Source organism: Acipenser ruthenus, chromosome 11 (assembly GCF_902713425.1).
Source record: "Acipenser ruthenus chromosome 11, fAciRut3.2 maternal haplotype, whole genome shotgun sequence".
In the NCBI taxonomy this organism is placed as follows: domain Eukaryota; kingdom Metazoa; phylum Chordata; class Actinopteri; order Acipenseriformes; family Acipenseridae; genus Acipenser; species Acipenser ruthenus.
The window spans coordinates 29553279-29566868 of NC_081199.1; the positions used below are offsets into that span (position 1 = coordinate 29553279).

Genomic DNA, 13590 nt, shown 5'->3' on the forward strand with positions numbered 1-13590 from the left:
ACATTTCATCTTTTTTATGAAGAGGTCTTGAGAGGGCCTAGAGACATTTAATATGGTGTACTATTTTTACCTTTGTCAACGCTGTGAATACAGATATTTTGAATAGAGCAAATATCAAAATAGATGCAGAGGTATTACAGAAGGTGGTGCCAGAGACTACTATAAAATTATGAGAAGCTCTGTTTCATGTTTTTAGGAAAAATGGTTAGGAGTGGGCCATGCATTTTAGCTTTTCTTAAAGAAGATAACTATAGTCAATTTCAAAATGTTTTTGTTTGTTTGTTTGTTTGTTTGTTTGTTTGTTTAATAATAACATACAAACTGGACATACATAGATCCATACATAATGTAGGGCTTCATTTATAGGTTAAAAATAACCTGTTTTAAACAAAAAAAAAATGTAAATAGGGTTAAAATAGGATATACAATAATTCAGTCAGAACATTACAGTACCTTTAGTAAAGCTTTCTATAAAGGAAATTAAATCTCATTATCACAATGATATTTGTCTACCTGTTCTAAACAATTATTTCACTTAATTTGATTGCTAAACAAAACAAAAAACAAAAAAAAATGAAAACTATCTGTATTTTTCTTGGTAAAACATCTGGCACCATGAGATGGCAGTGTTGTCATAAAATAAACTTTTGAGAAAAAATGTTGTCATTACTTTGAATATCCTTTGACCAGTGGCGTGCCGTGACAAAATGGACTGGGGTAGCAGAGTCATCGAAATAATTAGATGTTGTAAAGGTATTTGTATTTATCAATGTATATTTATAAGCAATATCATGCAAATCCAGCTATCCTCCTAACTGCAGTGCTAACCACGGAATATTCATATTTTGGGGTTGCTCACTAATGATTGGTCAGCTGTAAGAGCTTTAACTTTCCCATTGGTTGATAAAATAGGCCCTTCAAGTGAGGCAGAGAATACCCTGGGAGATTTATGGCCCGCCTCTGCTCACTCCTGATTGGTCGCCTGTCTAAAAAAAAAAAAAAGGACATTCTTCGACTCGCCTATTGGTTAAACTTACTCAAGACCTTCAACTGAAACAGAGAATACCCTCAACTGCTTTTTTTTTTCTAGCGTCTGGTCGTTGTTTTAGACTTATGCAGGGAAATGCAGATCTCTTACTGGCTGATCACATCCCCTTCAGGAAACCCCTAGACTCTTAAAAAACCTCTAGTAAACCCTGTAAGTCATCTTAGATAAGGGCGTCAGACAAATGAACAAATAATAATTAGAGTAGTATGTTTCATAGTATAAGCAAGCACACTATACGCAAGTGAGTGAGGCAACGTAATGTCATTTGACTGACGGTTTACTTGGCACTGTCTGGTCAGCAGAGAATACCTTGAAGGTCCTGACGGCACGCCACTGCCTTTGACAAAGCAATTATTAATGCAGAAGTGTGCAGAAAATGTGGATTATTAGACGACAGAACCCATGGAATATTGTTTATACATTTCATTTAACTGAAACCCATTGAAAGTACAACACTTTACAAAATACCAATTGAGTTGAGATTAGTCACACACTGAATAAATGTATGCAAGTCTTGGAAAGACAACACCACTCAAAACTGCAGCTTGCTCTTTATACTGTATTAATATGTATATAATTGACCATTTAAAATGTTTGTATAATTACCTTCAGTAAAGTTATATGATAAGCCACATGTGGATTTTATGGAAACATTTTACAGCACAGGTGGTTGATGCAATCCAAGAGAATTCTCCAGTGCTGAAAAGCACTATAATAAACTCCAGCTGTGTCTTATAAAGGCAGCTTATAGGGTCATAAAAATAACCTCCTTACAGCCGAACGTAATGGCTGTGTTTTGCATCTATAACACTGTTTTGAAAGAACACTAACCTTGTTGGCACTACTGAAAAATGCATTGGCCTCTTGTAGGTGAGTTCCCCTTTCCAGCATTTGGTGCCAAATCTCATCGTGCAGCACCTTTAATTTCTGACTTCGGACCAACACCTCTTCTTTATCCCTATAATCCTCTGCCATCAGAATCGCGCTGGCTTTTGCTGTTAATCTTTCAACAAACAAGCTCCGCTCCTGAGAAAAAAGGGAAACTGGCAACATTACCACTGTCTCTGTGAACATTGGGCTGTTTTATATGAGCAGTGGGAATGCTTTTTACTGCAAAATTTAATTCGAGAGTAGTGTAACCGTGTGGTCGAGGGAGCATGCTTAACCAGGCTGGAGTCAGGAAGCGCAGCTGCAAAAATGCAAAACAGTGGTTTCTTTTATTGTTTCCCACACAGGGACTGGTATCTGCAGCAAAACAAATAAATGAACAAAACACTGTGAAAGAAAATAAAACCTAGCTTGTGTTCAAGCGCAGGCTACACAAGTTTCTTCTTGTCCCTAACTACGGCCAGGACGGATACGCCATTTCCCTGACAATAGTGATAGTATAAAAGGCTACGGCATACTCCTTCACTGAAGCAAACACAATGAACCCTTTTTATACTGCCGTCTAATGATATAACAAGGACTCATTAGCACCTACGTAATCACTGACCATTGCAGGACGTGGAATTTTTGCAAACACACATAACTGGGAAAGGGTGACCTCTGGTGGTGAAATGGCACATTACAGTGGTCCAGGGAATAAGGCCCTTTTCATCCTAAGGCTAATGTACTGGTTTTCCAGAACTTCGCCACCGCAGGTAGTACCCTTCTTGGTTAATATCAACAGTTCCACAGTGTTTATTAAGCAAGACCCTGCCAGATAGAATCCCCCAAACAGCTTAAAATCTACAGTATGTCAACCTTGGAGAGAATTTGTATTTATTTATTTTTTCTTCTGGTGAGTAGAGTAGATTATGGTTTATACTGAATTTATATAATGTTATCGAGTCAGATATGCCTTTCTTAATTAGCTGGACATATCGTTAAAAACATAGGCTTTCATTACCTGGAAACGAAAGAGCTCTAATTTTGGAAAGTCAATTAATAAGGAATGTATTCTACACCAGCATTGAAAGATTACAAAAATAAATGAAAGAAGATTATATCAGAAAGAGGCTCTCTATCCAACCACTTAGTAGAAACAAAAGGGATGTAAATTACAAACAACTGGAATAAGAATGAAAGCTTTCATCCCAGTTGTCTCTTTCATTTCATTGGTTTTCTAATTTCAGCTCCCACATTTTAGTTTCCTGGGGTTAATTAACCTAAAAATCTCAAACAGTGCTACCAATTAACAGCTAAGCCTACTCTTTCTCAGCGTTGCCAAAACCAAAAAAGCCTTGCTTCTGCGGCCTTGGTAAATGGTGTTGATTATATGGGAGTATAAGTCCAATTTACTGCCCTGCCTTTTAAAATTATAATCATGGAAAGAAAATGAGTATTAAAATGTTGGTGACAGAAGGAAAATGTCCAAATGCAGAGGCCACCCCCTTTTTTGAAATCTTCATTGCTTCCTGAGCTATGACATAGCTTGATGAACATGCTGATAGTCTTTTACTACTGAAAGTGGTAACAGAAGCATTCCTACTTTGCACATGGTGTGATATGTAGTAGAGGCAAGCCTGTGTCATGCTTGTGTCTCAACAGCAAAAACTCTACATTAATTAATAATATGCCACTTAATTATTTTGAGTGTACAATTGGGTTTGATAGAATGCTGGTTTTATTTTGCAGAAACTACAAGGTGTTTGGTGTTGCTAACTAAAAACAACCAAAACATTCATATACTGTATAAGTCAGTGTCTTGTGTGTCAGGCTCTTTACCTTGGCTTTTATCTCAAATTCTTGATACTCTTGAAGTAGCTCTTCATTTTCAGACAGAGACAAACCCAGCTGATCTCTTTCTAAATACACTTCTGCATGTTCCTTCAACCAGTTAGTCACCTGCAAAAACGAAGAAGAAAATGAATGAAATCTAGTTTCGAAAAAGGAAATATATACAGTATTGCTAAAAGAAACCAGGACAAATTATTTTTCTATTTATTAAGACTATTTGTTTTGTTAATGATAACTATACTCCAAACAGCAGACCATTATCACAGTTAGTATCTCTTTATTGCTACTTATAACTGCATCATTAGTTGTCTTAACATCCCCTTCAGACCCTCATACTTTCCAGTTCCAAATGCATACTGATGCCAGTTAAGTGCATGTCCCCAGAATCCACGGCCTTAGATTTTCAAATGATCCGCAACACTGTTTTTTTTTATTTTTTATTATTTTGTGTTTGCTTGTTTACACTGGGTAAATAAAACATGTTTTGATATATTTCAACACATTTCACATACCATTTAAATTGAGTAAGAATCACAATATCGTTTTACTTTATTATTAATAAAGTAAAATGTAATAAGTAAAACTGGTACTAAGTAGGCAAGACATTAAAGTTTAAACCATCCGATTTCTTTGAGAGAGACCCTCTAAATTGCATATTGAGTAACCAACACACTGCAGCCGCTTTCTGGAGATTTGCAACACTGCATAGTGTTTCAATCATTCATATAATCTCACTTTCACAGCTAAAGTTATATTGGGGGGTCAATCCAGTATAGGTAATACATGTTGACAACAGGCTAGATGCAGAAAGATTGTTTCATTGACTGACAAGTTTAAAACACCTAGATCCTAAATGTAAAAAAAATATATATATTCTAAAAACAGATACATCGAACTCAAAGCTGTATAATATGTCTCACGTTTCAGATAGCTGATTCCAGACTATTAAATATGATATTCATCTAATAAGTGATGTCAGCACAAATACCCTACGACATGTGAAGCTGAAAGATGAGTCTATTTGCATTTTCAAATGACAGGCTCTTTTAGTGTAAACAGAAGCGTAAATGTTTTCTTTATTAGATACAATTTTCAGCTACACACAAGGGCATTAATACTTTCATAATATGAAGTGGGTAAGGGGGGGTGCAAGTTGATGATTTTTGGGTAGAATAAGGACACACCAACTTCAGCAAAAGAGGATATTAACTGGGGCTCTCTGAACACATGGCAGGAAAATGAATCTACAGACACATATGAAAGCATGCACATATACTCCCATCATCCAACTGGGATGTCAAGACATACTTCCTGTTCCTGTTGGTTCCATTGGCACATTTCCAGAATGTGTTCCAGGTCCATACGCTGTTGTTTTAGCTGTTCATTTAACTGCCTTCGTCTGTCCTGAAGCATCTCCAGGAGGCTCTCAATCTTTAGACAGCTGCTTCGGGCACCCCTAATAGCTTCAGAGTTTATAGCTGGGTCATCCACTTTAAAGTCTTTAATGAAATCCTGCAGTTCCTGGCTTTTGTTTAAAAGAGACATGGATTTTTCTAAAAGTACTGCAAAGATAATAAACAGAAAGAGAAAACAGACCTGTTCAATATTTCTTGCAAGCATCAAGTGGCATCTTTAAAAATCCCATTTCAGAAAATTTAATAGAAAAGTAAAATTGCTATAATCTCACATAAAATAAATGGCCAATCATGCTCTTTTGTAATGTCAAGAACATGAGCATTCTCCCCACACAGAATAATATCATTATTAGGAAAAGATGGTTCTTTGTAAAGTCTAACTCAATTCACTAGCTGAATACAGATACAGTCGGCACGGCTTTATCAAGACGCCTCAATTAAACGAGCGGCAGTTGAGACAAGCTTAATCACAGTTTTTTGTTTCTTAATGAAAAGAAAAATAATGAAATCACATTACATTATGATTAAATATTAAATACATTATTTATTACGAGTCAATGTTTTTTTTTATTCCTAACCAAAATTAATTGCCGTTTTTTTATTTCTACATGAAATGAAAATTAATGAAATCACATGTTATCACAAGACACGACACCTGCAATGTTCACACGTCAACTTTCTTTGCAACAGAAGCCTGAGAAACTACAGGAGACTCCTCCTTCAAGAGTTCAACGTGGTTTGCACAATTTACACAAGTCATAGTGTAATCACGTACTGTCTTTCATCATTTGAAAATACTGTATCCCAATTAAACAAAGTGACGTCCCAATTAAACAACATAAATAGCATTGGGAAGAACTATCTTTTTTTGAGACATACTTTTTAGGCTGGTCTCAGACACCTTGATTAGCACTAATCTTAGACAACCTAATATCTTAGTAAGGTAGTCCGTGATCAGCACTAATCAGCATCTTTGAAACCAGACAATATTCTTTTTAACATACTGATTTAATATTCCCTAAGGTTGGGGTAAAGGAGTGATGATGGAATACACACACAAAATGAAGGGTCAGGTGGACAGTTCTTAAAAAAAATCCTATTAAATAGAGATGACGTGACATCATTTGATGAAGAATAAACCTGAAACATCATTGACAAAACACTAAACCCATCCCATCCTGACCTAACATATCTGCATCATTCCTTTTAGTTTGATGACATCCCATTCCATTACTCTGTCACACTGTCAATATAATATGAAATGTACTCCTATTACTATCTCATAGACATTTCCATTCTAGCTGTCTGTTCGTCTTAATGCCCTGGGACAAAAACACATGTGGTGGTGAATGCAGATAACAAGGTTTGCTGGGATCGCTTCACAATGTTCTGATAGGAAATATTTTTAGTCACTTATCTCAAGGCTGAATTTAAAGTATGGTCACCCAAAGAGGACTGCTTGCATATTATCTACTTACCAGTTGTACTTTGATATGTGAAACTTATTTTTGGAGTTTCATGTGACCTATAAAATAATACTGATTGCGTGTAGCATAGTTCTTTAGCAATGGAAGAAATACTGAATGTGAAACCTCAAGCCTGGTATAAAATGATGTATATTATAAGACAGAATTTGGGAAACTAATACAAATATCTAAGTTTTAGATGGCTAATTCTGTAGAAAGATCCACTTCAGAAGAAAAGATTCAGGGCATAAGCTCATGAAACATCCCTCAAGTCACCTTCCAGCACCTTGAGGAGTCTATGACACGTCGTGTCAAGGTGATTAGGGCAAACACTGGTCCAACCCAATATTAGGTACAGGTCTTAATGAAGTGTGCAGGCAGTGTATATACAGTACAGTGTCTTTTCACCTGAAACAGCATACAATAGCAATACAACCTCTTCCTGGTGAATTCATAACTCCAGGGATTGTTGTCTTTGGGCCTTGTCATTAAACCAAAGGAAGTGACCTAGGCCTTGATAGTTAAGTGCTGAAATAAAAACTGTAATCCAAGATATGACAGTCTTAAGAGATTTTGTTGTGGAACATACAGGCTTATTTAGAGATGCTTAAACGCCAGTAAACACTGAAGAACCACCCCTTACCCCTCTGCATTTTAAGAAAATGGCTGCACTGATCCATAGTGCCAGCTACTTGCCTTTCTTCATGTAACTGTGCTTGTGAAGAAGCTCCTTCAGGCCATCTGCATTCTGAAACTCTTGGGCATTTTGTAGGAAGTCTTCTGCTTCATCTATTTTTATGGCAAACTTTTTCAAAATAAAAAAAAATACAATTTAGACTGTATTTCCACACAACAGACATTACAACGGAATATTTTTGCTTAATTGATATAACTAATTAAAGGTACCTGTAATTTTATCAGTCCATGAGTTAAGTACCACTTGGCCTTATCCTCACTTTCATTAGAACAGTGCATTTGCTTTACCCTTGACATACAATACAGGTTGATCTGGAGGACAACGACATTATTAATTTGCTGTCATATGATATTAAAAGCTTGACAATAAAAGTCACTTGACAGAAATGTCTAATAGAAGGAATGCACTGTGCTTCAATTAAGTATTGACTTTCTTAGTCTGTTAAAATATTTGTTACGTGGAATATCTGAATGAACTTCTTTCAACTGAAGACATTTTTTATATCTAAGTCCCATTTTTTTAGGAAAAATATTTGATTTTGTAGATGAAGAGAATAGTGGCTTTCATCTTTGGATGGTAATGTGAGAATGCAGTAAACCTTTGTGCCAACCAACCCACTCCATTATTGATGTTGCCTACTGTGATTTACTAAGAATGGAAATTTAACAGTATTGTAGCATGAGAATCAAATACAGTGGAAAAGCTGATGTAATTTCTTACATGATGATAACATCATTATAAAATACAAAGTGACATTATTCATTTGACAAAATTGCACCAAGGAATAATTCAATGCAGTGAACCCTCTAATCTGAATTTAGGATTTCTTCAGGGATCTTACCTTATGTAAATCAAGTACAACAGCCACTGCTACCTAAAGCAAGGGTTTATTCCAAAACACATTACTGTATGTAAACAAACACTAAGCCATGATACATTTGCAGTTGTAAAGATTGAAAGTCACAAGTGCCACCCTCTCCTCCCACTGTATTTTTTACATTATACAGTATATATTTTTTTTTTGCAGAAGATCCAGCTTCCTTATATGGTGTGTGGTTGCTAGACAACCAAGCCTGGCTTCCCTTTAGTAGCTGCAACAGCCATATGAAATATATGCAATGCAGTTATGGGTTTTCAAGATTTATCATGCTTTTTATCCCTAAATAAAGCACCCGTTCGACATCTTAAAGGATGAAAATGACTATTTGCAAACTGTAAAATTTTGTAACACTTACTTCCAGTGCTCTGTCAAACAATTCAGAGGCCAGGTGTAAGAGTGCTTTACGCTTTTCCAAGAGGTCTATTAGAGCCACCCATGCCTCACTCAGAGTGGTTGCCATGGCAGCATACACCTGTTCTTGATCCAGGTTATCCTCTGCAGTTTTATCAGCTTCACCCAGCAAACTCCAAACACCATCCTCTTGTGCCTATAAAAATACAAAATAGAAAACAAGCTAGTATCAGATCATTTGCTTGTAATATTTTTAAAAAGTATAATATAATAACAGAATAGGTTAAAAGAAGCCCTACATAATTAAGACAGTAATATAAGATTGCGTTTAAATGATTCCTGTATTTCATATTTTAACTCAATTACCTGAATCGTTTGAATAAATATACTACATGTATTGTAATAAAAACTACATCTAAAGATGCTTGAGGCTATTTCTCACAACTAATTACATTTACCAACAATTGTGTGCGTAAACTTATAAACGTCAGGCACACTTTAATCTCGCAGATTGTGTCCAGTGTACTGTTCATTTAGCAGTTACACCTAAGTTTAAGTATATTAATTTGCTTCTAATAAGCATGCCGTTAAAGATTATGATTAACAAGAGATGAATTGTAATGATACATAACTTGTGGAGCTTTACACTGTGGTATAAATCAGGTGTTAGTAATCAGGTGTCTAATGTCTAATGGTTTACTGTAATTACATTGTGTTGTTTTAAATGATTGTCCTATCATTAACATATGTCACATTTATAGATGTATTATTAGTTGACAAATAATGTATTTTATTTATTTAAGATATTTAAGTACCACGGGTACATAAGTATGCATTTTAAATCAGTAAATTTGTATTCCAAATGAGACTGTAATATTGTATATTGTAAATAAATCTAAATCTTATTTTCTTACAGAGATAAACATAGAAAAAAAAATCGTAAAATTATCTATTTTATAAAATCCTAAAGCATATTGTGTGCACATGGCATTAATTGCAAATGTGCACTTCATGATGTCATTGTGGCAGGACCTGCTAGTAATTGACCTTCATATTAAAAATCTTCTAGAAGACCAAACATACAGTTTAACTTTGGGTTTAGCACGTCATATGTTATTTTGTACGGCTTGATCTTTTGTACAAACAGATGGATGCAATCAGCTAAATTTATGACTGTTTTTAACAAATTAATGTTTAACATAAATAAACCTTTACAAAAATGAGTACCATACTGGAGATCTCAGTAAATCCAGTGTGTTGACTATATTAAAAACAAACTATATATCTTATATTTAATATTTCTATACTGTATCGCAGATCCTTATACATACTATACTAGTCAGCCATATTAAGACGGGGACTTTTCCCAGAAGTAAAATAGTGAAAATATCTGAAGTAGCTCTGCTACAGTTGTAGGTTGATCTGTATGGTCCTGGATCGCTTGGTGACAGCTTGTATTATGGACACTTGTAGCAAGGAAATGTCATTGGTCACAAAAATGAACAAGATGATAATTAGGTTAGATTCACAAGGCTAAAAGGTCATTGAGTTACAGCTTCTCTGCTTTCAATGTGATGATGTGTGCTTTGTAGAGTTGACATATTATTTATGTTATAAACATGTCCCTCTACCACTCTATTAGCAAACATCTTTCTTTAAAGTCCTGTATAATTTTCTGTAGATTGTTTAGTTTCCCCTGACTTTACTTTCACTTTGAAATGGGTGTCCAAGTTCATTATCCTGCCACAATATTCTAGATTCCCTCCTTATGCATTAGGTATTAGGATCCCACCTGAATCCACTTAGGTGTTGCAAAGGGAGTTTCATATGTTTGCGGAGAATTGTATGATAGTTATTAACATCTTTGATATTACCCTTTTAACAGGATATTCTGTGTTTGTATAATATTAATTTCATCCCATGACATGTAATGTCTTTCAGAAAAGCACGAAACCAAAGATTCATGGGTTGAGGATGGATTCGTTGTTTTAACGATTATTATGTCAAATATCCATGGTCAATGTTCCAACCATTTTTTGCAGCCCTGTAAAATGTGCCTGTTTGTTGAAAGAGGAGATCAAGTATACAAATTAGTGTAAACACACAGAAGAATAGTTAAGGAAACACTTTACTTTGAAACCATTATCATCCTTTATAGCCCTGGCAGACTAAATAAATATCATTGATTTATGAATCTTCTTAACTTCTTCATTACCTTGAGTTTTGCCAACATGACTTCATGTCCATGCAGTAGCTTCTTGGTCTCATCTTGATTACTTCCAATCTCTAACAGATTCGGTGTGGATTCAGCCAGCTGGAGCTTCACCAGTGTTCCACACTAAAACACAATGGAAGACTTACAGGTAAGAACAAAGGGAATACTGAATAACACTATAGGTTCTAATATTCTGGAATATTTGAGGTGTGTGTTAAATTTCTCCAGACAAGTCAAGGATAAATTAAACCAGTTTAACAGTGATAACGCTAATGAAAAACAAAAGTAATTCCACAAACCTGTTTACAGTAAATGCCCTTTTATTCATGTGACATTCATTTCAACAAATGTTAAATGGCTGCTAAGGCGACAGATATAAAGGAGTTTGAAATATTTTCCACTGAAAAATGTTACAGATTTTTTTTTTTAATTACGTTATAGAAACACAAACAGTGGGAGTAAATGCAGTTATATACTCTAACTAAAATAACATAAATTATGAGTGATAGGCTCTCAAGAGCCATAGAACAGTTACACCACAACTGTAAAAGAGCACCTGGGCAAAGATCATTTCCAAACAACATTACCATTTTATTTCAGGTGTGAGCTTCTAAAGTGGTTACAGAAGCAGAGTGTGGTATTTTTGTTCCACTGTTCTGTGTGTAGGGAAGAGCTTCATTGCACAGCAGCCAATTATTTTGCAAGTGTGTGTTGCCCTTTTCATTACCACATGCTTGAGATTGCTGTGTGCCACATAGCAACATTAAAGGACTCATCGTATACCACAGTCTCTTCTTGCTTATGCAACATGATGACAATAATAACAAATTAACAAGCCATATACATGAGAAAAAGCCGATATTATAAATGACTCATTTTGCAAATTAAGAAATATCATTATAAGCTGATGTGTAAATGACCAAGTTATTATTTTACTTTCAACAAATAAAGCTTGGAAATATACTTTTGCTGATACTAGTATTAATTACTATCTTTGTATTGGAATTAATACATCGGGGTACTTTTTTTCTACAAACAAATGCCTAATGGAACAACTGTGTTATTGATTCTGGGAACACAACAAGGGAAGGGAACAGGTTTAGCTGTGACATCACTGACTGGAGCTGAACTGTGCATGTAGTGACAAACACTTGAATTTCTGGTGCTCCATAGTTTTAAAAACAGGTTTGAAGTCTGTATTGAAAATATTTACAGTGTGACAAAAACCACATTTGGAAACCACATTGTATCAGGTGCTTACCAAACTGGCAAACAGGAGGAAGCTTGTGCTTCACTGTAGTAAACATAAATGCATTCATTATATTAAGGTTAAACACAATTGTGGGTCAATGCAGCTTTAGTCGGTGACTGGCCATGACAAATCAGCAACCAGTCAGCGGAGTGACACATTTTGTCAGGATCTTGCGTAAACCAATATGGTTGCAATGTCACCGAGAAGATTTGTGTTGGAAACACAGTGCAGTTGTCACATCATCAATTAAGTGGCTTGTAATACACTGGAAAAAACAGGCCTATTATTTCATGAAAACAATTACAATTTTACAATTTAGAAAGCAATCAGTGTTTACATTTAACCAACTTGAACACATTTTAATTACATTGAAACATGATAACATTTAGCAATGACAAAAACATTTCTATAAAGAATAAAAATTCTGTATTTCTTTTTAATTAAAGCACTATAATATAATAAAATGTCGGCTCAATCTGGGTATTTATATAAACCTGGAGTACAGTGTAGCCTGTAACTGTAAAGCATGCAAATATATATGTTTAAAATAAAGATATACCTTTAGTAATGCTACAATGATCCGTGAATCCCCTGCTTGGACTGCAACAGTACTAATGGTTGTTGTGGAAGGCTGACCTCTATAGTCTCCTTCATTGGACATTGTCACATCAATCCAAAATTCATACAGTGGAAGATGGCAAAATTATTCTAACAGCAGGCCATAAACACTCTTAATCCCACATCCACCCACTGAAGCGCTTCCCGTCCTGGTATTGCTGAACAGTAGTGGTCCAATGTTGGTTCTACTTTTGCCACAGGTTTATTTCTATTTACAGCAGTGGTAACCTTGATTCCAGTTCTTTAACAGCAGCTGTATTCCAGTCTCAGTCCTCGTTTCAGATCCTGCATCCACAGTAGTAGTAGTACACAAGACACCCCCTTAAAACTTCAACCCCAACCAGCCCTTGCCTTGAATGAATATACTACAGCAAGCACTGACTGAAAGTTGACAGAGTAAAGAACAGCAAGTTAAAAATAGAAATACCCACTGGGATTATCACTGTGTATAAGGCTATTTGACACACCCCTAGTTTGGTTGCGCTGCTCTGTACCCTCCCCTCCAACTCCACCCCCCCAAACCAACCCTCTCTTCCACACATTGTCAGACCCAAATAGCAGTATGTTTATTGCTGGCCCGTTCATAAAACATCATATGACACTGGATAAGCAAATGATAAATTGAAAATATCTAAATTCATTTTTTTTTTTATCTCTGAGGCACTTACAGCACACAGGATAGGCTTAAAACTGCAGCACTTACAACACACAGGATAGGCTTAAAGCATCGGCCTATGACCCTAAATGCTGGTGTATGTGTGTACAAAGTGTACAGGAAGTTTTATCAGAGGCAGCATGTGAATGTTTTCCTGGAAACCCAAAAATACTCTAAATATGTTGGCCATTAAGTCACCAAAAAAAAAAAATAAAAAAAAAATAGACATATGCAATTGTCTATATTTGTAACCAAGTTAAATTCACTGAAAG

The 13590-nt window shown here is 35.4% G+C and overlaps 1 protein-coding gene across 1 annotated transcript in view; it reads right to left on the reverse strand.

The window, feature by feature from the left end:
* The window catches only part of LOC117426426 (coiled-coil domain-containing protein 141-like), a 36510-nt gene extending 23466 nt beyond the window's left edge, over positions 1-13044 (reverse strand). Inside the window, exons 1-7 of the mRNA XM_034043969.3 lie at positions 12605-13044; positions 10794-10916; positions 8583-8774; positions 7347-7455; positions 5078-5331; positions 3758-3877; positions 1880-2074 (exon numbers count right to left, since the gene is read on the reverse strand). Coding sequence (XP_033899860.3) covers positions 1880-2074; positions 3758-3877; positions 5078-5331; positions 7347-7455; positions 8583-8774; positions 10794-10916; positions 12605-12706 — 1095 coding nt within the window. The 5' untranslated portion in view covers positions 12707-13044. The remainder of the gene's footprint in view (positions 1-1879; positions 2075-3757; positions 3878-5077; positions 5332-7346; positions 7456-8582; positions 8775-10793; positions 10917-12604) is intronic.
* Between the last annotated feature and the right edge of the window lie 546 nt (positions 13045-13590).